This window comes from Poecilia latipinna, unplaced genomic scaffold, assembly GCF_001443285.1.
Source record: "Poecilia latipinna isolate Pla-1442-1.1 unplaced genomic scaffold, P_latipinna-1.0 Scaffold304, whole genome shotgun sequence".
Classification (NCBI taxonomy): domain Eukaryota; kingdom Metazoa; phylum Chordata; class Actinopteri; order Cyprinodontiformes; family Poeciliidae; genus Poecilia; species Poecilia latipinna.
In genome coordinates, this window is record NW_015112920.1 from 426,505 (window position 1) to 454,273 (window position 27,769).

Consider the following 27,769-nt stretch of genomic DNA (forward strand, 5'->3'; position numbering starts at 1 on the left):
CAATGATTTCAAAGCTGATGGGTTTAATTAAAAATTTAAACAGCTACATGAAGTGGACTGTGGTTCATGCTGAGCTGTTTGTCCGATGCCCTCTCTCCTTCCTTTCCCTTCAGTGTCTCCCTGTTGAAGGTGATGGATGGGCTCTGTTTATGAAGCTGCTGAAACCACAGTGAACAGTCAAATCAGCTTCACTGTGATCTGCTGCTGGGAGCCGGATCTTCAGCGTAGTCTCCAATTTCGGCTGAAGAAGGTGCTGAAGCTCATTCCATACGTGTAACCACAAAAAAATACAGAAATGAAATGTAGTCAGTGAGTGTGTAGTTGGTTTGCTGTATCTGTAATACCTTGAAAAGGTTTATATATATAAGTACACTTTTGGCAGCAGTTGCATGTTTTTGAGGCATCTCTACCAGTTTTGCACATGGAGACACTGAAAGGTTTGCCAGTTTGTCTTTGCAAATTAACTTATGCTCAGTCTGATTAAATAGAGGGCATCTGTATTGTGCATTTTTTATTTCTTGACAAAATGTTTAATGTAGATTTAGATCTAAACTTTTCCTGGATGTTTGGACGATGTATTGAACAGTGCCTCATGAGATGTTTAAAGCTTGGCATACTGTTTTATATTTTAACTCTACTTTACACTTCTCCCTGACACATCTGTTGTGTTTCTTGGTTTGTGTGATGCTGTTTGCTCTCAAAAGCCACATTTCCACACGTACCAACGCAGCTTAACTTGATTTTAGGGTTTTCGATTAGATACTGGTACCAGCTCCTTTTATCTACTTGGCCAGGGTTTCAAGCAAGTTCAATTGAAGTGAAAATACAAGTTCAGAAAAGTAAAAATCAGTGACTGACACCACTGGTTGAGTCATGAAAGTGACTTAATTTCCAGAATCAAACCAATATTTATAAATCTTTCAACAACAACTGAGCATATCAAGACCTTAATCAAATGGCAGAATGGGCCATTGAAAAGATGCCATTTTTGTGCCGAGTGGCAGATGAAACTCACCAGTGTAGAATCAGGACATGAGAAACAAACAGAAAAAAAAACTACACCTGGTTAAGGATTTTTTGCACCGTTTTGTTTCTTAACATGCAAGGTGGTGAGAACACCTATACTTTGGTTAGCTTGTTTGGATTTGAACAATCCAGTCCAGGATTCTGATATTTAGATCAAAATATGTAAAGACAACTAAATGAGTCTACAGGGTTAAAAGAAATATTTAAGGTGTTTAAAATGTAAATCACAAAAGTAACATCCTGGCCTCCTCTCTCTATAATTCCCATAGGAAAATAATATTGTTTTTTAGTCAAAGAACACTAATGCCCCCTAGTGGTAACTTAAAATATAATTCCACCATTCAAGCAGCTCATATAATCAGATTGCATCTTTCAAACTCAGCATAGGGCCGCTTCAGAAATCATCCACTTGTTCTCCAAAACTATGGAAACGCACAAGTTTGTAAGCAAAGCCAGCAGTGACTTATCTCACTGAATTAATTGAATGAGACAAATTAATTTGCATTTAGATTTTTATTTGAAAAAAAAAACAACCCCTAAAATATTTGCATAAGTATGCACTAAACAGCAATACTCCAACAGTCTGGTGAAAAAGATTCTTTCTCTTCTGGATCTCCTGGGCTCAAAGGTCAGTTCAGTACTTTGTAAGCATCCTATCCAAAAACTAACTTGGTCCTCAGTTGTCCTTTCTTAGCGTTTCCTCTTGGACTCAAACTTGTAAATGGCTGCTCTGTCAGGTGTCTCCTTTTTCACCTTCACTTTCTTGTTTTTATCCTGGAGCCAAAGTAAACAAAATATAGAAGAATAAATATGTTGACAATAAGGATACTGGTGTTCAAGTGTTTAGCACTACTCACCTGTAGGTCTTTACGGGACTGGATTTTCTGGCTGATGACAAACATTTTCTTCTCTCTGTCAATCCTCTGAGAGAGGATTTTATACTGATGCTTCCTCTGCTTGGCCAGTTTCTACAGGTGAAGCAAACAAGAGTGATTTTTACCTCACTGGGCTCAACAGAAAAAAAAAAATTAACAACCAAAACGCTGAAGATAGTACCCTTTACTGACAAGGAGTTGTCGGTCAATAACACATGTGACTGAATTTTTAGCCAAAAAAATAAAACAAAAAACTGAGCAATCAACACTGTAAAAACTAACATTAATAATATCTGGTTTCACAGCTCCTTTGATGCTTTTGGTCTCCAATGTTTGCAGAGTTGGTCTGTTGTACACTCGATCCACCAGCTTTGGATCAGTACCGAGGTGGCTGGCCAGGTTAAATGTTTCCACTGAGGGCACAAAAATGAAAGCTAAAATTAATCTTGCATAAACAATTCTGCAGAACTGTTTGTTCTACACAACCCAAGTGAGCAGTAATCATTTTCCAAGCAATCACTATTCAAATCTTTATCTATTAAGCCTAGGTACTTACCTTCCTTTTTGGAATCAACAAAAAAAGTGTGCTTGTTCTTCTGTTTGTTCTCTGCATGCAGAAGATGAAGCTCTCCTTTCAGTCTCTCTATTTTCTGAAAAAGAAAAAAAAAACACTGTCAGGTATATGATGCTGTGCATGTATTCTATATAATCCTTCAGTAACTTGTCAACTGGACCTTCTGAATTTCAACAAAATTAAAAGGTATTTAGCTTTTACAATACTCATAAGGTGACAGGTGTGCCTGTTTCCTATGCACTTTTTTCTTCCACTCAACTTTTCAGTAATACACTTGGATCCAGCACAAGCAATGACTTGTGACTTACTCTTCCTGTGGAGTGCATCAAAGACTACCTACATAACTAGTGTAAAGTCAGAGATGTTTGTCATAATTGTGTAGCTCATATCTTGGCTATAACATTTGTGTATTACAAATATATTTATTAGTCTTATGTATTTTTTATTATCTGATGGATTGAATTTATTTAGTAAATGTATGTCATAAATGAATATACTTTATTAATACCAGAAGGGAACTCTCACTATAAACTACATAGAATACCAGTTTTATTATTATTACTTTTACATAATTACAATAATATTTCATTTTCTTGCGGTACAACAGTACTACTCTTTGTGGAAATAAACAAAGGCCTGGCACCAGCTGACATACCTTTGCCTCTGCAACCCGTTTCATCTCCACATATCTAATGTCCTGCGTCCTCATCACTTTCTTCTGCTCCTCCGTCACCTCCTCCTCAGTTTTCTTCATCACATGAACTCCATCCTGTCAGTATGACAGAACGCAGCACATAGCTACTCTGTCAGATCCAGATATCGAGCAATCTGTATAAAATAGTCAAAATTATGATGAACTACTACTAACCTCCAGTTTAGAGCTGATCATTTTGAAGTAAAACTCATCTGGGTTTTTCTCCAGAGCTTTCTTTCGCAGAGCAGCGAGAGTGTTTTGTTTCTTGTGATAATCGCTATAACAACATCAAGCAACACAATGATAAAGAAGTTTTGCATTAGGTTTAACCATAAAAAGGAATAAAACAGAACTTACACTGCTCGTAGTTTGTAGTCTTTCTTCTTCTCCAACAAACCCATAGTTCTCCTAAAACCAGGCTGGTTGGAAAAATTGAAACCATAAATACGAGATTATTATTACTAGTCTTGAAACGAAAACACAACCACACATTCTTGAATTTGAGTATAAACGCTTGGCTAACCCAAGACAACGTCTAAATGTTTACCTGAGATCTCTCATGGTGGTTCCTCTGTCGGGACTTCAGCGCTTTTCTAAATGAAGACATCTTTAGTTAGTGTCCACAGACCTACGACCTCCTAAAAACCGTCAAAATGGATAAATGTCGTTTCTTTAGCTGTGAAACAAACACAGAAAGCTAACTGCTACACCGGCTCTGGTGCTTCCTGTGAGCACGTGGGTTCCTGTCTGTCTCACGGCGTGTTTCTCATTTCCTAACCACAGATTCGCTACTATATAGCAAAACTTTACAAAAGAGAAACTTAACGGATCATGACATTTCAGATAAATGTTATTGTTTTATTTTCTTACTTACTTAAATAAAAGACAATACAGAACAATAAATGTTTTTAATTTTTATTTTTTTCCCTTTAGTCAAATTGCTGTGGTATTCTTTTGTGGGTACTGCAGATGAGTATAACAACACTAGAGGGAGCTGTTGCATAGAACATTGAAGTTTTAGACGCGGCGCTTTCTAATGCCTGAGTAATTTATAGCAGTGGCAACTGTTATTTGATGTATAGCCTTTAATTTTTGTAGTCACCGTCTTATAATCAAGAGTCACTATTTAAGAGTAAGTATAGTGTTGAAGTATGTGTTACATCCTTTACCTATGTCCATGTTTTAAATTCTCTTGTACACAAGTCTGTTATTTAAACAAGCTCCAAAATCCTAATAGATGTCTGCCCCTTTTCCTGCTGGTCTTGGTAAAGACTTTTCACACTTCAGAAACCAACTGCAAATCACCAGTTGTTTTTTGTTTTTTTCTTTCTTTTTTGTTTGTTTGCTTTATAATAGATTAGAATGCTGATATTTTATTTTCTATCAACCCATTTTAGAAACTCTTGATTTTTCGTTCCAGATAAGCAAAGAATCTGGAACTAAGCAACTAAACTATTGTTATGGGCCCCAAAGTCCATGAGGGGCCTCCCATCAATGCTTGAATCTTAACACAGACAATAGATATAATATTTTCATTTTTTTATTTATTTATTGAGAATTAAAATACGTTTTAATGTGGTTTAATATTTATATTTTTTTTATAGATAATTGAAAAGATTGACAAATGGTTTAGGTAACTTGCAAGCGTAGCCTGCAATAGAGTAAAGAATATTCATTCTTTGTTGTTGTGCTAACATGGTTACAATCACATGTCATGTCTTTAATCTTTCACATGTGTTTTGGTTTGTTCACAAATACTTACAATGTACTTAAAATAAAAATTAACTCCAATTAAATTTTTGATTAAGGCCTCAAAGCATTAAACTGTCTATGCCATGTTCTATCCTGTGAAATTGTGTTCTCTGAGTGATTAGTGTAAGTTTTCCTTCACATATGACATTTTGCATTTAGGCTCAAAAGTTCAGTGTAATCTCATGTCACCGAAGCACCTTCTTCTACTTGCTAATGGGGTACCATGCATGGCCTACTGTAAACCACATACTGAACTTATCATGACTTTCATTTAACACTTATTTTTTTTCTTGCCACTTTTTGTATGAAGGTCGAATGTATAGAGGAGACTCTGCAGATCCTCCTTTTTTAAAGAATTACCATGACTTCACTTTTTGAATGATCTCTTTTAAAAATATGTTTTAGCTTCTATTGAATTGTTTTTATCATACAAGAATGTACTCATTTTGTGTTCATTTTTGTAAAATTGTTCCTGTAGAGTTAAACTAGAAAGTGGCATGCAAACAAAAACCGTGAGTGTGAGTTAAATCCAACTACCGTCTTTTACTTCACACTGCAGGGATAGTATGCTAGATTCGACACTTACAGCTCTCTTGCAGCAACTGGATCTCCAAGTTTCATAATAATATATCTGTGTAATAGAAAACATATTTACATCATTACTTAATGATGTAAACCATTAAGTAAAGTTCTTCATGTATCTATTCATTTATCTTTAAGTATTCAGAGTTATAAAAGCTGCACAACACAGATCAACTCCAAATCATAATGGGATGAATCATTTTCAGTTGTAAAGACCACAAGCCAGGCAAAATATATGTATTGGCTGCCCTTTGTGGACACTAAATTATTTTAGTAATTATGATAAGGATTAGCTTTTTCCAGAATGAACAGTTGACATTAATTTGGTAACAAGTATGTATTTTTCCAACATTAGTTTAGTTCCTCAGGGTTTACAAACTCTGTTTGATTTATGGACCGACTCAACAGATTTCAAAGAGATTAACTCAAGCAGGAAACAAACTGTACAACTTTCCCATTTGAACTTAAAGCATATTATGAATTTGAACCACACAGGAACTGTACAATCAGGACTTTGCTCTTGAGGCAGATACATATGGAGTCTCTTTGTTGTTTTTCCATTAAGTGATTCCTGCAGGAACTCAGAAGATTAGGGGGTCACTGCTCTACCCCAGGGAGAAACCACTGTCCACTTCCTGAGATGATATAGTCTGCTGCAACGAAAGACAAAGACAAAGCCACAGTGGCACCAGTCCCCTAATCTTACACAGATTTCAAGCTCTCTGTGGATGTGAGAAGAAGCTAGTGAGACAGGGAAATATTCCACACAACAACCATCCCCCCCTCTACGAAGGGTCACTATCCCCTGCCGACCACAAGGAATTTGTTTTATATGTGTGAGATTTGCCTGGCATGCAGAATGTTTTGTGGGTGAGCAGAACTGTGAATGGGATCAGTGTTTCCACATTGTGTCACAGGATTGTTTATCAGTCTGATGGCCAATGACCCCGTTTTCTTGTGAAGGTTTCAGCCCAAGGCCTGTCTGATCCACTCAACCACTAGCATGTTTCAACCAGGCAAATACAGACGGCAGGCAAAACATCTTGCGCTCTGACTTACTGGGCTCCGTGCTGTTTAATTCATGTGAGTATTTATCATTACAAGTGAAATGCCTGGTGAGCCACAGCAGGGGTAAATACTACTTTGGAAATCAGAGGCTCGTAAGAAGCTGATGCAGGAGCAGGAGCACAAGAGCTTGTGGGTTTGTTCAGGGTCAGCAGTGGAGGAATGCCCTTGTGGAGCAGATGCAGAACCATTTGGTTTGCTAATATGGCCCTGTAAAAATAACACTGCTGACATATTGTAAGACTTCTGTGCTCAGGCTTAGCTCAGAACTTTGGTATGTCTCCCCACTCTATGGTTGGTCCTCATCGAGAGTGAGCTGCCAAGCAAGCCAAGTCAAAAAAATGCATGACACAAAAGTTCCCCCTGTATGGTTGTTTAGACGTATCTCATTTTATTGGCCTGGGTGAAACGTAAATCCTCTGTTCTTTCGCATTCATCTTCTTAATTATAACACAAAATCCAATTTTAAAGTGCATATTTTCACCTAAAAAGTTACCACTTACAAAGTGCCTTGAAGATCTTGTTTTTTTCACCGAGACTTTACTTTCCTTTTTTTTTAATGGCACCAACATGTAGCACATGTGGTAACTACTTACATTTAGCTAGTCTTACTTAACTAACTTTTTTTTGGGGGGGAAAGGATTTCTAGGAGTAGTTTTACTGTACTTTTTACTTTAACTTTTTTAATTTGTACAAAATCTCCATTATCCTAATGTTTTTTTTTTTTCTGTCTGCTGGGTGGGCTAGATAATTTGGAGGTCAAATGAATATGCAACAAACCGTATATATTGTCGCTAGGAGTACTTGTTCTGTTCTCATGGAAAAATGTATATTTTTGCACAAAAAATATATATATCAGGATCCACTTGAAAAGAATCAAGACAGGATTACTATGTAAAATGTTAGTCATTGGGTTTGGTACGAAACCACAACCTGCCCCTAGTATGAGCCTTAGCTTTTGAACTAAACTACTTATTACTAAATTTAAATATATCTAAAATGAATTGTTGCCCTGGTGTACAGAATCTGGAGAACATTACCAAACTCTAAATAGTAGGTGTTTGATGAATAAATAGGTGATACTTTCGTTTTATCCAGAAAGGACACTTCTCCTACTCCTTCAAATAGCTTTGAGTTATTTGATAAAAGTAACTCCATATGAGACGTTTTGATGCATCAGTGTCCACAATCTAATAATGTAAATGTCATACACTAAGGGAGACTATTTGATTTGCAGTCCTAAACATTCTTTTGTTGTTCTGTTCTGTTTGATCCCAGTGCAACTTAAGGACACTAGTGGGATAGTTTTTAGCATAGCGTGCTGAGCACAAATTCTTAAAAACAAAACTATCAACTAGAGACAATCAGAGTCTTTCATAAAGTTATATTTACCAAACCCAGTCTATTTAGTGTGGCATGAGGCTAAGAGTTAACATCAGACATACCTTCAAACTTTGTACTAAACATCTAAATAGCAGTCTTATTAGATAGGAGATAACGGCACACCTCTTTTTTCATCTAAACTAGAGCTGTATTGATGTTTTAATGTAGAACAGGGAAGCAGCTCAAAAAGGTAATGAAATCCTGTGTACTCCTTCACAGGGGGGGGGTCGTCATCCAGAGCGACAGATTAGGCCTTCTCATTTCATAGCTTCATACAAAGAGTGTTATTTCACTTTACTCATTTTAAGAATTAGTTGGATAACTTAGTTTGCAAGTGACAAATAAAATATAAACATTTTGATCAGGATGTCAGATCAGATCAGGTATCATAGTCATTTATGACACAGAGTCCCATTCGAGTTATTAAAATCCAAATGGTTTAAAATCATATGGAGGCTGAGTAGGTAAGACAGGAAGTTGCTGCAGCCTCTCTCCTAATCCATTCATCCATTTTCTTTACACCTTTGTCCCTTAGTGGGATTGGGAGGGTTGCTGGTGCCTATCTCCAGCTATTGTTCTGGGTGAGAGGTGGGGGTCACCCTGGACAGGTTGCCAGTCTGTTGCAGGGCAACACAGAGACAAACAACCATGCATACACACACTCACACCTAGGGGCAATTTGGAGAGGCCAATTAACCTGACATGTTTTTGGACTGTGGGAGGAAACCGGAGCAGCCGGAGAAAACCCACACATGCACAGGGAGAACATGCACCTCCATGCAGAAAGACCGGGGCTGGGAATTGAACCCAGAACCTTCTTGCTGCAAGGCAACAGCTCTACCAACTGCACCACTGTGCAGCCCCTCTCTCCTAATGTGAAAGCCATTGTAAATGGCAAAAAGGGTCAGATTCAAAGCAGAAAATTAAGACTGAATTACAATTACGTTTTGCAAGAATGGCTACAATAATTGGTTGTGACTGTTATAAAAACAAAAATGGCTGAAGTTTACTGGGAAAACTGTACAAACTTAAGACCAACAACTTGGATGGGAAGTGAGTTTAGTGAGGGACTTTTTATGCTGCTATTGAGATTCCAAGTCAGGATTGTATCTGGATATCCCTAACCTGATTTCTTTTTTCCATTTTCTGTCTAAAGATGGGCCAGAAATCATGGCCACTTTCCACCACAGCGTTTTGCAACATATGCAAAACCTTGGAATAAGTGCAACAGCAGGTATCAGGGGAGAGGTGGAATGAGCATTTGAACATTTGTAGCTCTGTGGTATAGCAAAATTTAAGTGCAATTAATATATATATATTTTTTAGAGTGCACTAAAAATCAGCATCTTTTGCCTAAAAACCTTTGCCTTTTGTGCGTGGGTTTCTCCATCATAGTTTGTTACTTCCCTGCTTGTCATAAAAACGGTGTCATCTGATTCCAAGCTATAACCACATAACTGAAGTGCAACATTTAGCAGTATAAAGTTTAGCCTTGTGCTCAGGGGCATGATTCTCATTAGAGCTAATTTTACTTAGGTGTCCTACAACTGCAAATGTTCAGGAGAATTTAATGTTTACATTTTGACACTAAATTAAATCTCACTGTAACCCTTTTAGCTTGCTGTTTAAAACGCAAAACAAAGAGGCATTTTAAATCAGCCACCCTTGACCTTTTTTCAAAGAGAGACGCAATGTGCAAGTTGTCCTACCCGATCTACCTCAATGAATTGACAGGCATGTGTATCCTTTAATTTGTAGCATACAGCCTGACAGGGCCACGCCTTGGAGTGTAAAAGTAGAATTTATAATTAAGGGGTTGTGGGGAGTTAAGGGGTCAGCGCGGTGCAGATCACATTCCCCCAGTTGTCACAGGACCATGAAAAACACAAGTCACAAGCTTTGGCCGATATGTATTTATTCAGCAATTTCACATCTACAAGAATAGAATAGAATAGAATAGAATAGAATAGAATAGAATAGAATAGAATAGAATAGAATAGAAATAACCTTTAACAGAGAGAAAATGCAGGTGTAACAGCAGCATATATATAAGTACAGTGTTACAAAAGTGTTACAAATATATAAAAAAAACAAGATTAACAATGACAACAACAACAATAATAATAACAATAATAATAATAATATACTGTACAAGATTATAACAAAGATATTGTTGTGTAGAAATATATTCACCATCAAAGGGATGTGTAACTGAGTAGGATAGCTTTTTTGAAGATACATGTTAGCTAAACTTTAAAAAGATGTAACAGACTATTTACAATACATTATATGCATACAGATAAAAAATATATGAAATAATGACAGAAATTCTATTTGAAATGAGCAAGCAGAAAACAGTGCAACTCATTTTCTTCTAGATCAAAGTCTTTCTCTCCTTGAGTTGCTGCAGGTAAGAATGAAAACCAAAATACGTCGCATTGAGCCTTCTAGGCTTCATTTTCATATTTAAAGTGATTACACATGCAATAACAAAATGACCATTCACATAAGGTGGCACCTCTATCTGTCTTCATACATAACTGAGTAACTAATGACTAAGCTGATCATAGGCGAGAGCCCTTTCCTGAGTAACATACACAGCCTTCTGCATTGGGGCAAATGTCTCTCCTACTTGTTGAGTCATGAAAAAGATGAAACATCAGGCCTGCACACATTGTAAAAGAGGGAAGTGAAATTCAATAACTGGGCTGGTCTTTACTGAATCTGCTCTAGTCATATTAGGACATAGACAAATCAGCAAAGGTCACAGAGTGCAAAAGATGTTATGGTTTGGCCAGTGCTCAGTCTGTCCACAAGTATTTATTTGGATGTAATGTTTCCCCAGAATGGTTAAGGGTGCCTGGAGAAAGTTCGGAAAGGGATGATCAGATGGGGGCCATAAGAGGACTTTGGGAGACATATCCTGCCATCATATGTAGAGGGATTAGAGGTGGAGTCAAGACAAAGCTATTCAAGAGTATCATGGTAAAAAGTTTATTTGAACAACCAACTAACCAGCCATCCAAACAAAAAAAAAACCAAAAAAACAAAACAGTAACTAAATAAAAGTGAAACTTAATGGAGCATGAACTCATCTGTCCAAAATTAATATATTTAAAAGTATTCTAAAATATCTAAATAATAAAGATAAATACACACAAGAGGTTTGGTAAAACCAGAAGACCAAATATCAGCACCATGAACATATAAATATGAGGGAAATATCACATGTTGCAATACATTTTTGGGGGATGATAAAAACCTATTAAGATACATTAACTACTTTATGTTTGATTAATAAGTTGATAAAACTTTTGTGCCTTTATGATTGCCACCTCCAGATGGTTAATGCACCCTATGACAAAAGCTTTAAGTATTCCAATCTATTTTTTTTTTAAATATAATATTTTCTTCAATAGCCTGTACAATCAGTGGATCTCAATCCAACAGAGCTCCTTTAGGATGAAGTGCAATGACTGATTCACATAATGTATGTGAAGCAGACAAATCCACTCAACTGAGCGATACTGTCAACTGATCATGTTTCTAACACCAAATACAGTTAGGCAGTGGAGCCCAAAATTATTCCTACATCTGGTAGATTTAGCTTCGAATTAATCTCTTAGCTTCTTAACATATGTCATCTTACTGGAAGCAACATTAATGTTTTCAAGTGGCCGAGCCAGAGTGGCGGCTTAAATCTCATAGAGAATCTATTAAGAGGTGTAAAGGTTAGGGTGATGGCAACAGGGCCATCTAAGACTTGGAGTCCATTGCCAAAGATAAATCGTCAAAAATTCCAGATGAAGCATGTAAGAAGCTGGTCAACAATTTAAGAAAAAGGGTTTTATTGCTGAAATACCATCCATCCATATAGAGAGGTCGCCAGGGGTGCTGGTGCCTGTCTCCAGCGGTCACTGAAATACCAATAAAGATAACATAATGTTTTTCCATGCCTATAAAGAAGGGTCTAAATAAATATTGACATGCCATTTAAAAAAAAAAGTCAATAAATACATTTTTATTTTTTCAAACTGATCCCTTTTTTTAACCAAGTTTTATATTTTGAGATGAGTCATTTCCTGTTAGGATCAAGCCTCTCAGTCAACTGAAAATATTTTTAGCCACTACTTCCTATATACAAGAATGTTGCCCGTTCGCTAAAAAGAAAGTGAGATACTTTTAACACAGACTTAAACTCTGAACGACACAAAGGGCCCTGAAGCAATCTACTCTCCTGCCTCTCTGTCTGTTCTTGTTTGAAGTCGCAGAGACTGGCAGGGGAGGGAGGAATGTATTTTGGGAGGCGGGATCTTGTGACTCACAAGCAACTTCCTCAGTAGTAGGACAAAAGTAGCCGGCAAGCCGCATCCATCTTCGCCACAGAGGTTTGACTGCAGTTAGAAGAAGCGTAGAAAGTTTTCCAGCTGGAGGAGTGAAGCTCCTGACCCGTCAGAGGAGCGAACTGATCTGAGATCAGACCCTGACAGCAGCAGACTTACCGCAGACACGTTGGGAAGGCGAGTCCAGACTTCACACATTACTCCTGGTAAGACTTCAATCAGCTTTTTCCTCCCCGTTTCTTTCTTAGTTTTATCTATCCGTGAGTTTGCTAGTTTCCCTTTGGAAATTGTGCTTTAGCCATATCCAACCTACTTCCGATTGAGTTTTTTTTTTTTTTTTTATGGAAAAAGTTGCAATCATAGTGACCACAGTTGATGTGTAACAAAAGGTGTTAAAATGAATCAATGAAATATAGTACCAAGCTGTAATTTTTCATCCATAATTGCTGTCTGTGCTTAAGGTAACTGCAAAAAACCCCTCTTAGAGCATAAATGATTAAAACTCTGTAAATAGAATCAACAGTTTCCATAGCTTTGTTATCTCAGAGAGATTGCATAGATAGAATTGTTTGAACAGGTGGTAGACATGTCAGTGTTATTTGTTTGATAATTGTGAGCATGGTACCTTTGGATATAAATAATTCATTGCTTTCATTTAAAAAGTTTAATCCTTAGTGTTTTTCTGCACATATTGATGTTGGCCATGTTTATTCCTTTTTAATTGCACACAGATTAAAAAAAAAGACTGAAAGTTCAAACAAATAAGGATTTAAGCTGTGGAAAATATTTCTAAACCTACTCTCTCCTCACCTTTCACCTCTGGTTATATCCCTCTACATTTCCACTAAATTAAGAGTAGCAATAACTTTGCCTTGTTGGAGAAACTGTTGGCTTGCATTATCAAATGAAGTGTCTATGGGGGAATTATGGAGCAACTGTTGAAGCTCCCATCTGAATGGTGCGTGAAAACTTCAGAGAGCAACGTCCCTCAGGCTGAACGTGTCTGCTCTCCGGCAGGAGGAAGTGGAGTATGGCAATGTGAGTCTGTGAAGGGTGTGTCTGTGCTGCAGCGTCTGTGGAGCTGTGTTGGCAGTACATCAGTACTGTGTAGCTCATAGTGTTGTCATCATCATGACGACTGTTTTTGCGCACTTGTTGCTTCATGGAGGCGTGCAGTTGGCATGGTGGGAGAGCAAAGTGTTGGGGCTTGTCAATGGTGGAACAATGTCAGGATGGAGAAGCTGCTTTATTTACCAGTTTGCACAGAAGGCCTCTACTGGATTTATTGGAAGAACATTAATGAACTTGTGATGAACGAAAGGTAGCGCATTTAAGACTCTGCGTTGACTCTGTAGAACATTTAGTGGCAAAGTCTTAAAAACTTAAAGCTGGATTGGATATTTTACAGCTGAGGCTCTGTGAGGTTACTATTTGTAGCAGTTTCCCTATCTGCTGTAGACCGGTGTCATATTGAAGTGAGATTGTAGAAAAGTCAAGGATACCAATAAGTTAAGGGTCACAGCTAATCGGAGATCCCTATTTTTGGCGACTTTAGCAGGAAATAATATGTTACAATACTACATTAGTAGATATTAAATGTGTAGACTTTCATAGGAGGTTGTTTGTAAGGTTTTGTGTTGTCTTTTTCTTAGTTGAGGATCATCCACGTTACTACCTGTATGTGACATTGTTTGGTAATGCCTGTTGTAACCTGATCAGCTGAGATTTGCCAGTCTGCTCAATGTCTGCCAAGAATAGAGTCAAATTTGTATTTTATTGCTGACTGCCATTTGTTATAGTTAGGTTTGGAAATTATTCTTGCTGCCTCTTAATCAGCTGATCAGACAACTTGATGTAGTTACTTAAAAGTAATTTTGCATTGTAACAGTTTGGTAAAGAAGATCCTATACAATTTGTCTGACTAGCTCTTCTAGTGCCTCTATTGCTCTGAGAGTATCTTCATTATTCAGCAAACTCACAGCAATATGACATCTCTCTGCTGCAAGTAAGGAGACAATTACTGATAATTATCCTACATAAATTAACTTTAAAAAGTCTGAACTCATCCTTTAAGTGTTAAGAAAGTGTAGTCTTTTTCTGGGTCATTAAAATCCATTGGTATTGCTAATTGTGATGTTAACTTAAAAAGTAAGTCCAAGGGTAATGCCTGGTTTTAATGTTTGTCAAATTGCTAACTGTGTTTTGCTAAATCTCTGCGTTGTGTAAAATGATCAAGTTCACATTTGTTCACAGTCTATTTTAGAACTTGAATTAGAAAACATCAATGGTATTAAGAGTCATAAACTGTACAAAGGCCCTATGGTCCAGTCCGAGTAGTTATGAGACACATTGTTTCTCATGCTGGTGGTATCAGTGTCCTTTCTGTTCTTGAGGTCAGCCTATCAAACACCAAAAGCAAAACTCCTTTTAGCCTCTTTATTGTTTTGCTGCAAAATTTACACCCTGCAGGAATTTGGTCTCTGAGGAACCCCACTGTGCTCTCATGGCTGGCATGTTATTTTTACACAACATTTTGTCAAAGTAACAAGCTTAAATAATGCTCTACTAGCACAAAAAAGCCAGCCATTCTGTCCCATTTAGCATCTGGGAAGTTTGCCTTGACAGAACCCACGGGCTGTATAATGTATTTGTTTGCCTTTTTTCCTCTTCCTCTCCCTCTCCGTCTCACTGACCGTGGTTACATTCTTCAGAGGGCTCAGTGTTTTCCAAAAGTTAGCCCCCGCATGGTGATTGGACCCCCGCCAGTTCCGAACTGCAGTGGGACTGCGGCTTAAACGACCTGGACTGGTAGTGGCTGGTTTTTATGTGTTGGCACCGTTTGAAAACAGGCCAACGATAATGACGGAGGAATCAGCGGTCAAGTGTTTGCAGGTGCTTTGGGAACAGAGTTTAGATTTGTGTTGGACTTGCTCCCTTTTGACACTGTGAAGCTGACCGTTCCTAAGTGGTGTTACTGAGGGCACTGGGTACAGTTGTTCTTTGGCTAATTGCTCAGTGCCGCTTAATCCCAAAGATTTTGAAAGGTTTTCGACTCATAATGGGGCGGCTCTTGCATTTGATTGTTACACAGCTAGTGCAGGCATGTGTCATCAAATTCACAAGACGGGAGTCTCCCTGATCAGCATTTCCATCATCACTGTCAGTGTTCAACACTTTATTTCTGTAAATCAACAGAGCATTTGAATGAAATTCAAGCTTAGCACCTCTGACAGATCAGTAAAATCATTGCAATACACAGGCATAAGTTTCTGTTGTAGCTTGTTATGGTAAGCCAGTTCCCTCCTCTGTAGGATGTGGGGGCACGTGGCTGGATGGAATAGCATGTCTACATTCCCTGAAAGGGGGGAAGTGACCTCAGATTTCCTGTGTGGAGATCGCCAGGTGCAGCAGTGTCGTGGGGGTCCAGAGACTTCCTCCATGGATGCTTCTGTTGGTAAACGTCTGAAACTTGATCCCTTAAGTCAGGGCCCCTGTGGGAGGTGTTGGCCCCCCCTCTTCACAGTCCAGTCATCTCGCCTCACTTGCTAATCCGTCTCCTCCACAGTGCTCAGTCAGTGCCAGATTTCAGAGAAAAAGAGAACATAAACTTGATATAGTCTGCTAAATAGTGTGAATAGGAACCGACTCCCCTGCTAATGGGGGTAATTACATTTCTCTAGGGATACAATTACAGGTCCATACCTAGCACTTACCTGCTACACTCAAAGGAAATTCTGTTTTTGAGGAAATACCAAATTGTGAGGCCGAATTTCAGATGCCTTGTAACTACATGGTTTAATGCAGACTAATTACATGCCATGAAAGAACGGGGCTGGTATACCTCACTTGACCCCTCAGTACGTGCTATTTATTATATTTCATACACCATGAAGTGACGGAACATGTCCCTTCTGAAACATCGGTCATGTAACAGATGTTGTCTGGGTGCAGAAATGTTGTAGATTCACAGCTGCATCATCACATTTTGCCTTGTGTCGAGGAAACGTGAGTCAGGCCTGACTGTTCTTCTGCACCCTTGCCTAAAGGGAGGAGGGCAGGGCTGTGCAACAGAAGTCCATGGCGTGCACACACATTAACAAGACCTGACTAAAGGAATGTTATGCAAACTTGCAGCAGTTAACAGTCTCCTTCATCCTAACCTGGCTTGTTTTGTTTATTGGAACGAGATCCCAGAAGAACCTGTCTGGATGTACGTAAAACTCAGTTCACCTCTGCCTCGGGTAAACAAAATGTGTGCTGAAAGTGTGGAAATCGCTTTAGGATTGTGTTGATGTCATGACTTACTCAGTATTCTGGCACCAGTATAAGATTTTATCCTGGGAAAATAGTTTGCTTCTACAGAGGGCATAGATGGTGGATGTTTTTTTTTTTCTTTTGGAAAACACAGAAAGAAACAAGTCGCCACTGTTTCATGCAACTTATTCTGCAGTTTGTATTCCGGATCATAAACCTAATGGTTACACTGTGATGTCCAAATCACTGTATTTGGAAAATGGAGGTACCTAAGAAGTGAATTTTTAATGACACAAGGTAAAAAAAAAATATATTCCACTCTGATATTTTTTTTCTTCTGGGAATGATGAGAAAGTAAAAAATGACAAGCCCTGCATTTTATGATGTAATGCCACTTTTTTTCGTGGGATAAAATAAAAATCTTTTCTTGAATCATGTTTCTATTAGAGGAGTCTCTGCTGCCTTGGCCTGTAATTATCAAAGCTTCTGTCCAAAGTATGCCACTATTAAATTGCTGTATGCTTTACTTTTTGCCAGCTTAGTACAGAATTTAGTACTGAACTGGGAGTAGACTCGGGGCTGTTATCAGTATCAAAGTTGTAGTTTTAGTCATGAAACTTTAAAACCGTGGTGGAATAGATGCTAAAAGATTGACTCATCACTCTTATTCACAGTCCTAAACTGAAGCTGGCAAACAAACCACAGGATGTCTGTTAAACAACCCAATGCATTAACCAGCTGAGGTAATCTTATTCTTGTGGTAATCTATAATGGGTCAAGTGGTTTTGTGAACTTTTAAGATATTACTAAATATGATTTAAAAACTTTCACCACAATTTCTACTGTCTCTTGAATTTCAAGAAAAGGCTGATGGAATGTTAATGTATGGAGTTGGGTTCAAAGTTTCCAACACACTTGGACACTTTAGTTTCTATGGAAAAAAAAAAAAAAAAAAAAAACTTTAGCCAAAGAAGCAGTATGTCTTATTTTGAAGTTCTTATTGTGCTATGACCTGCAGTTCTCACTTTCCTGTGTCTCAGCTAAGCTGTTCATACCTCAGCCAGCCTATGGCTCATACTGTAACATGGAGGTAGCATCTGGCTCATCAGGTCATTGGACATTTTTGTGCTTTTTCTCTTTGGATCATCTCAAACTGGGTAGTGAGATAAAAAGGTTATTGTAGAAAGTCACTGAGTGATGCCGGAGTTGTGGAGAAAAACAAAATTTGGTGCTGAAAGTATGATGCTGAAAAATATTTATTGCAGCTGAAAAATGACAAATTAATCAAATTCAGTGGGCATAAAATTATTGTGGTTGTACGTTTCTCTTACTTTCCCTTCCATGTCAAAGTGAGCATTCAGCTTGATGAGGAGCAGTCAACATTTGAGTGGAAGATGTCACAATCTGATCATCCAACTAGATGATTTATATATATGCTCTATATACCCAAAAAGAAAATATATTCTATTTTTTTTCCTGCCACATAATTTAAACCAGATAGCTCATATTTCTTTTGTACAGTTTTTTTTTCTTTTATTTCATCCTATTAGTAATTCTTTTTGATTTTATGGGAAGTCATCATAAGCATTTTATTTCATTGTTGAAATTATGTTAACCTGCATATGACAAATAAACCAATCTGAATCTGAAATGTAAAAAATAAAATCATTACAGATAAATAATCTGCTGGTCAGAGATATTTGCACATTCAAGGTCCCAAATCTGAAGCCTTCCAATCATACACGATGTGAGTTGAAGATTAACATTTGGAACATGAGATTTCACTGTAACACGTGATTTGGTATTTAGAGTTTTTAGGATAACACTTTAAGATTAACATTAATTTGTTAAACTTTACCGAATGTTATCAAGATGTAGTAAGAGGTTTCTTGGAGAATCTAAAAGTCCAGGCAAATATATTTCAAAGTGCTTGAAATAGCCCTGAGTGTGAGAGGTTATATTTGAGGTTTTCCTGTTCACCACACAAGCTCATCATTCCATGACATTCTTAGCTTCAAATAACATTTTATGCATGCAAAGCTCTAGGCAACATAAATCTGACTAAGTGTATTTGTTTCTGTAGAAGCAACACTTTTGTCATCTTTCCCACTGAGTGTCCTTCTAGGTTGACTAAATTAAGCAATACATTCAAAGCATCAGCCATGCAGTTCTCAAGCAAGCAGTTGCACACCCAGCATGAAGTGATTCAACAGTGCCCAAAGCTCAAAATGTCATCTTTCAGTACACTGTAGCTCTTCTGAATAGGCTGATAATGAGCTTTTTTTTTATCTTTATCCTCAACCTTGCAGAACTTTGCTCTTTTTTGCATTAGATAATTAAAGATTGGCATTCATGTCCATGTACTGTTTGTTCCCTCATATATCCCCACCTGGATCTCACGTCTTTGTGATTGCTCGGTTTTATATGCCTTGTAACGTCAGTTTTCCACAACTGCACAGGCGTTGACATGCTTCCAAAGCATTTAATAGAGACAGATCCTACACTTGCAAAATAAATAAATAAATAAATGAACTCAGACCATGACATTACAGCAGAAGAAGTATTGTTAAGGATTTTGGTGTTTAGCCTGTTTACACTATTATCTCAATGCGCATGAATGCGTTGCCTGTTGCACAAGTATCTTCCAGGAAGGAAACACAAGGATGTGAGAATGTGTTATTTGTTCAGATTAGAAGTGCATTAGCCTTTCTGTGATAAGTGCAGTGGTGTTTATTTGCAGTGCAGCTGCTGGAAAGAGTATTCCCCTCATTCAAAGTAAACACTGTAAAAATGCCTGCTGTGCATGATGAAACTAGCAAGTTATCAAGAATGTGACTTCTTACCCAGAATTCATTACGCTATCTCTCTCCATCATCTGCCTTTTTATGTCTTTTCACTCACTAGTATTTACAAGCATACACATTTTGCAAGCTATGGGCTCTCACTTTTGTCTCTTCGACTCTGAGAGAGAAACAATAGTCTCCACAGCCGAGGCAGGTTTAGACAAGTCACGGTTGCTAGATACACTGAGGTGAGGATTTATGCCTCTTACTTAATTGAACTGTATATGACAGTTGGGTGCTTTTCAAAACACACAGAGGAGACTGCACTTGGCACTGCTTAGAAACGTTGGCACTCATTTTTAAAGCTGTCAAAGGTTCAGTGTGAAGAAGTATGAAGTTGACAGGATCTGTCTTGTCCTTTTTTTGCCTCTGCCTTCTCTCACCTTGGATGCTGACCCACCCTCATATTGTGCTTTAGAGGAGCCATAAATGGCAGAAAGTGTCTGTCCTGTGTCTATAAAAGGACATCAGCTCCGGCATGGACACATCACATCGAGGTACGACGGGATAGTTACAGAGAGCTTATTCTGTTGTTGTTGCGAGAGACTGAGAGAGCATCTCATGACTTCTCAAATATGTAAATAATGGCTGTTTGGGAGGTGAATACAGAGACATAATTGATAAATTCACATAAATTACATTTTCTTTATATGTTTGATTTATCTGCTGAAATCCAACTTTCCAACATCAACATGTTGAAGCATCTTGTAACTTTCTTAATTTATCAGCACCTGTGCTATATTCCTGTTACGAAAGAGTCCACAAAAGTAAAGCAGTTTTTGTATTTTTTGTCTAATCATGCCGAGCTAGCACATTTCCACAACATGTCAGCTCAAAGTGCTTTACAATGTGAAAACATAAAACACATTATATAGTCAACAGTTGTAAAAACCAATAATAGAGATTACACTTTGTCAAGTGCCATCATCAATATACATCAAAAATGTTGGTCAATGTTCCATTTATTAGTGTTCTAAAGCAACTCTAGAGAGGTGGATTTTTAGTCTTGATTTAAAAGAACTCAGCGTTTCAGCTGTTTGTTCCAGATTTGAGATGCATAGAGGCTGAATAGGGAAAAGCTATCAGCAGTATCTTCCTGATTTCCTTCATTAGTAGACGGACCATAACATGTTCTAAATGTTAATCAGGTGTGGATTGCACCTCATTCACTTAATCATACTGCATAGGTTATATTGTGTGAGCATTAATTGTTCTGTATTTCTACTAATATTGTGTTCATGGTTTTGGGCAGTTAGCAAAACCACCTACAGAAAAGGAGGCTCGGTTTCATCTGCAACTTCAAATTATAATGCATTTCTGTCATAAAAAATGGACTGACTTGATATAATAATAACAGTTATAATAATAACTGTTTTACTAAGTAAGAAGAACAATAACACCAGTAGTCACGCTGCAACACACAGTATAGTATTATGTTTAAAACTGTGGACACCTGCTTTTTTCACCAGCTTTTGTGTCATTTTTTTTTTATGACCTTATTTCTTATGAAGCTGTATGCATATGAGCCAGACCTGGTTTTCATTCATTTCTTAGTCAGGAACAGATGTAGACTCCATTTAGACATTTGCACCAATTAGATAGTTTGTTGCACAACTAAACAGACATGACAGTGGAAAAAATTGCAAGGAGAGCAAAAGGCTAACAAACCTGGTGGCTAATAAGAAAAACAGAGAAAAAAGAAATCCGGATGAGAACACCTGAATAGAAAACAAAGCAGGACAAGCACTATCAGTTCTCCGAGCTAAAAAGTAACAATATCTTTGGAGTATTAAAAAGTGAGAACTGTCACACCATGTTTTTCTGCAAAGCGTGAACTTATTTTGGTTTGCTCAACCTTATGTGGAGATTATCAGATGGGAGGTAAAGATACACAGATGGACCGGGGTCTGTTAGTTGTTTTCTTAAAGAGAACTTGGAAACTTGAAATAGTTCAGGAGCCAACAATTATGCACCTGAAAAAACAGAACAATTTAAAAATCTGTTTCTTTTTAAAATGACTTTAGTTATGTCTCCAAACAATTTGAAAACAGGCATACTTATACTGAAGATATGGAAAGAATACCTAACCAGGATTGTGACAGAAACTTGCTGATGGCAGAAGAAACTGTTTGGTCTAAGTGCTGAAGCTTGCTAAGAAGCATTTCACCAGTTGTTAGCATATTAATATTTTAGGAGCCTGTATATGTAATGGTGACTGTGGAGAATTGAGAAAAATTTCAAATAATTCAAAAAGTTATGTTATTCCATCCTGACGAAAACAACAGTAGATGTGCATCATCAGATATCTTTCCAGCATTCATGCCTTTAGCCAATAATGTAGATCACAATGGATGTGCTCATTGTTATTGTATCAGTGTATTTGTAAGAAAAGCGATACACTCCTTTTTTTTGACTGCACATATCTTGATGTATTTTTCAAGAACACATAGAGTTGTGCATTTTCCTGTCCAATGAATGCCTCCAAAAAATGCCAGATTCCGTTTACGTCGACCTTCTCATACATCTGACAGACATCTCCTAGTTGTTCCTTCTCTACTTGTCCTTAGGTCCACCATACGTTTGCAATTCTGTCTGCTACTTTAATGGGCCTAAACACTCTGCTTCAAAAAGAGCAACATTCACTGTTGGCAATGGAAATTAGATCAATGGGTAAAATGCAGGCCAGACGGTGAGCAAAGCACTGCAGAGGGCCAATGACACAAGCACCATGACTTCACTCTTGAAGTATTTGGCCCCCCTTAACCCCCTTCCTCATCCCATTGCTTGCTTTCTCAACCCTGGTGAGAGGAAACTGTTTAAGGTTTAATGACTGCTGAAAAAGAATGAAGTAAATATGTGGCAGTATAAGATCTGATACATGACTGCTGGGCACATCATGCCTTGAATTTATTGGTAATAGACCACATATGTGATTTGTTTTCGCAAGATTTCCACCCTTGGATCCTTCCAGTCCATAAATTGTAGAAATACTTAAATATCTTATTAATTTACTCAAATGTGGATTATATTTAAACTTGACCTAAATGACAAAGAGTCTGTGGAGCCACAACAAGAGCCTTGTGATTTCTGCATGCTACTCTTTTTGTTTACGTCTGTTTTGGGTTCTTTGCTTTCCCTATAACCATGGAAGCCAGAATTCCCCCTGGATAGGAAAAGGAGCAGGATAAAAGTGAAATAAGGTTGGTAAAGATTTGTTGTTGATAGATTGGAAGATGTTGACCGGTGTGCACTGCGAAGAAGCAGGGTAATTCAGCCATGCTATCAGTATTTACCCAAGCACCTGTTTCTTTGTCTCTCCATTTAACATAAGCAGACGGGACTTTGCATTTTATCACTTGTAATGAATTAGGTGGGGGAAGATGAATGGTGTTTTGCATGAGTGCATGATAAAGAGATCCTAGTGTGTGACACTAAGATAAGGGTCTGAAGGATTACAGTTCTCTTTGTGCAAAGTCAAGAAAGTAACTGCAGCAATTCTGAACTTGAATGCCTTCTTAAGACTCAGCTGCTAAGATCTGCTGTTAATGTTAATAAAAATGTGTTTGTTTCTTTTATAGCAATGACCATTTTTAAAGCGGCATATAACAATGTCACCCCACTTTTCATTGTAGGGCTATGTTGGATTTAACATGAAATTCTTCTTAATGATCATGAACAATAAAACCTCCCTTCATAAGCGTTCATTCATGGCCCAGTTGATTGATACAAAACCTCAAAACACAACAGATTTTGTTTTGCTGAAGGTTTTATAGAACAACAGAACAACAGAAAAGACTGAGGGAGATGTGATCAAATGTTGTCAGCAGTCTGCACTCATGGCAGCATGATTTATGGATAACTCTAAAGTGAGCTCAGTGCAACCTCAAAGTCTTCTTCTACACACGTCTGTGCCAGGACATTCCAGCTTTCAGCTAAGTGACAGAGAATAAACCTTTTTTGCTCATTAATATTTACCATTGTACCAATCAGCTGGAGATTTTGGTAATCATCAGTGTGCATTTGCTTTCCATCACACAAAAATTGTGTTGCTTCAACATCCAGCGTGGGCGTCACTCATTTATCAATAACATATCTGAAGGAAATCAGGGAATCAGATTTTTTTATTTTTTTTTATTTTTTATAGTAAGATAAAATACTGTTCCCCATTTCTGTCTGCCTTTTACCCAGACTTACATTTGTACTACAAATTTGGGGCTTACCAAACTTTTTGTGGTGTATTCAGAGGTTACAAGGTTTGTACTATCTACCCCTTCAATAGGAAATATTCCAGCAGCACACCTCAAACACAGAGATATACTTGGCTGGTGGAAAAAAAAAAAAAAAAAAAAAAAACCTCATCCAGACCCCAACCTTAAAACTGGGTCGTCATTTCCAAATCCACCATGTTACGTGAGAGAGACTGACATATTTGATGTATTCCACTCAGCTCTCCTGTTACCTGCTAAAGTCTTGCTCTCTTGAATACATTGACACAAATGGATAACTTCTTGCGTCTCTGTGCCTCCTGTTGATTTCACGTTAAACCCATCAATTATCATGAACGTAGCTGTATGTGAGTCCTCTTCACATATTGACAGTGTCTACACTGTCACATGTAGACACTGATTGGGAATACAAACTTTCTGAGTTTTTGACTGACCCACCGAATGCCTCTAAAGCATTAGAGGTCCTAGTCACTAATGACTAATCAAAAATCATTGGTCAAGAATTATCAGTCTAAGAAAGGTGGGTTCCAGCCACCACCTGCTTCTTTTTTTCCCCGAATCTCTCACCCATAATCATATTGTGACTGAATTAAAAGGGGTGAGTGCATCACGATACAACTTAACCTAAGTATGTCTTTCTCTTCATGAGTTGTTGAAGACAAAGATGTTTGATACACCAGTAATAAATACCAACTCTTGAGACTAAATTCATTATCCACATGCCATGTTCTGATCTTAACACTTTAACAAAAAATAATAATTTTCCTACATCCATCAGCTTGTTTAAATTTATCAGTATATTTTATGCAACCAGTAAGGCCAGGGATCATGGCTATGAAAAGTAATTACACTCCACAGGAAGTCCCCACAAAAAGACTCAAAGTCTGCATGTGTTTGCAGCTGCTCAGTGTATGTGCTTTCCATGTCCGTGTCATTGCGCCACTCAGTTTGATTGCTGTGAGTTTTTTCTTTGATCCCTCTATAGCAACCTTCATTTTTGTTTTCATGCGTGTGAATTCATGTATCCCCTTGGTGGTGTTTGGCAACTCGCAGAGCCTGCAGGTGTGTTCGTGTCTCCCTGTCTCAGTCCTTGTGCAGGACAGTGTCTGTGTGTTTAGACATAATAAGGCTGTTTTTCATTGTAACTGTGTGCTAGTATGTATATGTGCGGCCGTCTTTTCGAGAAGTTCCAGAGACAGCTCTGTTTGGGGTAACAGGAAGAAGCACAGTGTGAATTCATAGTGTCTTGGACATTGCTATCAGCCCTGTGCGGTTGGACCAGGTCATTGCCCAAAGAAAAATAAAGTTGCTTTTTTTTTTTTTTTTAGCAAAATATCAGTGTAAAGGAAGAAGACACAATGTTTTTATGACAGGAAATGGCTCTGAAGGATATTTTTGAGGTCAACCCTCAATTACACGAGGTCTTCAATTTTTATTTTAATTAGTTTTTAAAAAAATCAATGTCTTGCAGTATTGTCGCTGAAATGTATGTTCTTTAACTTATTAAAAACAATCAGTTTACAATGTATTAAAGTCCTTTTTTTTCTAATATGTATTCCTACAACATAAATGGTTGTATTTCTCATTTCTATCATGCTCTCAATAAAACCTCAGGGTTATGACCTAAGTTAAGACCATGCAGCATAAAGTGTGACTGAATGTCACTGCCAAAGTTTTATGGTCCTCAGCAATGTAGCCACTGTTTACTTGTATCCATAGCGACAAGTCAGAGAAAGGAAAGTTTGACTACTAAACTGGAAATGACTTATGAATTGGTCATCCCAGTTCTCCCCAAATTTAAACAGTGTTATGTTTATTCAGCCAGTTCCTCTTGATTTATGGTCTGAGGTGGACAAAGCTGAATCCTGTGACTCAGAAAGATATTGATAGACAGAACTGAACCATACACATCACGTGATTTAATGCCATTATCTGAAGTTAAATCATACCAGAGTTCTCTTATTGGAATTAACCAGATTATTTCTATTTGCTAAATGCCAGAAAACTTGAAGGCATTTTTTAGAGATTTTTTTTTTTTTTTTTTGTAGAAGCTCACTTATCAGTCAGTATCAGGGATAATTCTTTCCCAGACTATATGTATTGGGTCAAACCTTTTGTGTTTCCTTCCATAAGTGTCTTTGTAGTAGTTTAATGGAGTTCTGGTCCTTTCCTTCTGACAGAGCTTGTGTAACACAGTCCGATTTGTTAGATAGGCTGTCTTTTCAGATTTACCCACAACTTCTCCTTGGGAATGAGATGAGGACTTTATGATAGTTACACCAAAACATTGACTTTGTTGTCCTTAAGCCACTTTGGAACCACATTGTCTGCATGCTTGGTGTCAACGTCCATTTGGAAGATCCATCATCAGACCAGGACATATCTACAAAAATGAAGTTCTTTGTACCTGTGTGCATTTTCAAACGGCAATCTGGCGTTTTATGTTTCTTTTGAAGTAAAGTGAGTTAGATTGTGAATGATGACAGTATCTTATCAGCTTCAGCCAGCATCTTCACAAGATCTTTGGCTTTTGTTCTGGGGTCAACATGAACATTTTGGACCCAAAACCTGTTCATCTCTGACTTACAGAACCTGTCTCCTGCCTGAGTGGTATGATTGTTGGACATTCCCATCATGTCTGTACTTGCATGTGATTGTTTGAACAGATGAATTCAGCACCTTCAAGCATCTGGAAATTGTTCCCAAGAATGAGGCAGACTTGTGCAGTTGCACAATTATCTCCCTGATATCTTGGCTGATTTCTTTTGACTTTCCAATTGTGTTAAACAAGAAAGCAGTGTGTCCCAGCTGTGCCCTTAAAATCAGGCACAGGTATACCTCCAATTAACTCAAAAATAATTGATACTGACCAAATGTATGTAAATGTATAAATTTTTAGAAAGCTACAAAAATTGTCTAAAAAATATTCTCGCCAGGATCTGTGGCATTTAGCAAATAGAAATAGTTTTGGTAATTCTAACTAACCTAAAAAAATAAGTTTAGTTTGATTTAGACAGACGGTGAGGAAAAAATGTGTATGTCTTTTTAGTCATTGTATCTAAATATCTGGCTTTAAGTATTGTTAAAAATGTGGATTTTTAACAATACTTGCAGTGTAACAATATTAAGAACAATATTACAGAAGTTATATAGTACAGTTATATAGTACATCTACCTGAAAAATAGATTGCTTCATAATACTCTTAATATTCATGTCAGGGGATGATGGGATGTTTGTTTACACTGAAAATATAAGATTTTTGATTTAGGCTTGATCCCTGTGGTCTGGTGCCATGTCTGCCGCCACGAGTTACAAGTCTGATTGTGCTATAAATGATTGCTTGCAGCTTTTGCAGCTCTTTCATTGCTGACTTTGCAGTCTGTGAAACTTTTCACTGCTTTCTTAATGCCCTGCCAGGTCGTGCTGATTCAGCAACATTGAGAAAATATCTAGGAAGCATAAGGAGCAATTTTCTATCCATAAGTATATAAAATAAGTGATGATGATCTCTCACTGGACTCTAAAGAAGGATCAAACTATGATATCAAGTAGCATTGTACCAACTATTACATGATTGTCAATTATAAATGGTTGTGTTTTCAGGTGGATAGTGTATATTTCCAAAAAGCTAAACACACAGAAAATATTAATTTTTCTTACCTAAAAAATATTTTTTAATTGAGGCTTTGGAAAAATAGATTGTTTTATTTTTTTCCTTTAAAAAGTACACAAAACGGCATGCTGTTGGCTGATGTGTTTAAAAAGTACTTGACCTGCTGATTACTGATCAGAATTGCTTAATGGCTGATTCCCATCTCTGTCAAATTGAACGGATCATTACTTTAAGAATGGTATAAACACCGTAATGCGAAAATAAAAGTAGCTTTTATGGCAAATGTTATCATCCTCTCATAAGTCATTAACAGCAAGGTCAAAGCATTCTCCAACTCTTATGTCTTCAGATTCTTGTGGTCTTAAAAACCCACATCAGTTCGTCAAAGGCACGTGCCTCAAATCCAAGAATGTGTAAATAGAGGGAGTTTTCCAAATGGCCCCTAATTTTTTTTTTTTTTTTTTGTGGGATCAGACAGTTTAGAGAACTCAGCTTTATAAGTTGGAACAATTGACCTAATGATATATTCGCTGAGTTT

The 27,769-nt window shown here is 37.5% G+C and overlaps 2 protein-coding genes across 4 annotated transcripts in view; one reads left to right on the plus strand and one right to left on the minus strand.

The window, feature by feature from the left end:
* Nucleotides 1–1,520: 1,520 nt before the first annotated feature.
* Nucleotides 1,521–3,940, minus strand: utp11 (UTP11 small subunit processome component). Its single transcript, XM_015034562.1, has 8 exons — nt 3,717–3,940; nt 3,527–3,588; nt 3,344–3,446; nt 3,131–3,244; nt 2,458–2,551; nt 2,184–2,314; nt 1,884–1,994; nt 1,521–1,800 (listed from the first exon to the last, which is right to left on the minus strand). The coding sequence occupies exons 1-8, from the start codon at nt 3,774–3,776 to the stop codon at nt 1,717–1,719; spliced, it is 759 nt and encodes a 252-aa protein (XP_014890048.1). The 5' UTR covers nt 3,777–3,940; the 3' UTR covers nt 1,521–1,716.
* Nucleotides 3,941–12,280: 8,340 nt separating this feature from the next.
* Nucleotides 12,281–27,769, plus strand: part of fhl3a (four and a half LIM domains 3a) — a 34,070-nt gene continuing 18,581 nt past the window's right edge. For 2 of the 3 annotated variants that reach the window (XM_015034564.1, XM_015034566.1), the window contains exon 1: nt 12,281–12,500. The gene's annotated coding sequence lies outside the window, so the exon portion shown is untranslated. Of the gene's footprint in view, nt 12,501–13,470; nt 13,616–27,769 lie in introns of those variants that run through there. The other variant, XM_015034565.1, reaches the window with a different exon arrangement.

What these genes read in the sequence shown, in the direction of transcription:
- utp11 (XM_015034562.1), bottom strand. Translation starts at nt 3,776, where the DNA reads ATGTCTTCATTTAGAAAAGCGCTGAAGTCCCGACAGAGGAACCACCAT. An exon ending in AACGGGTTGCAGAGGCAAAG is followed by an intron (nt 2,552 to 3,130) that starts GTATGTCAGCTG and finishes TTTCTTTTTCAG; the next exon opens with AAAATAGAGAGACTGAAAGG. An exon ending in AGTCCCGTAAAGACCTACAG is followed by an intron (nt 1,801 to 1,883) that starts GTGAGTAGTGCT and finishes CTTTGGCTCCAG; the next exon opens with GATAAAAACAAGAAAGTGAA.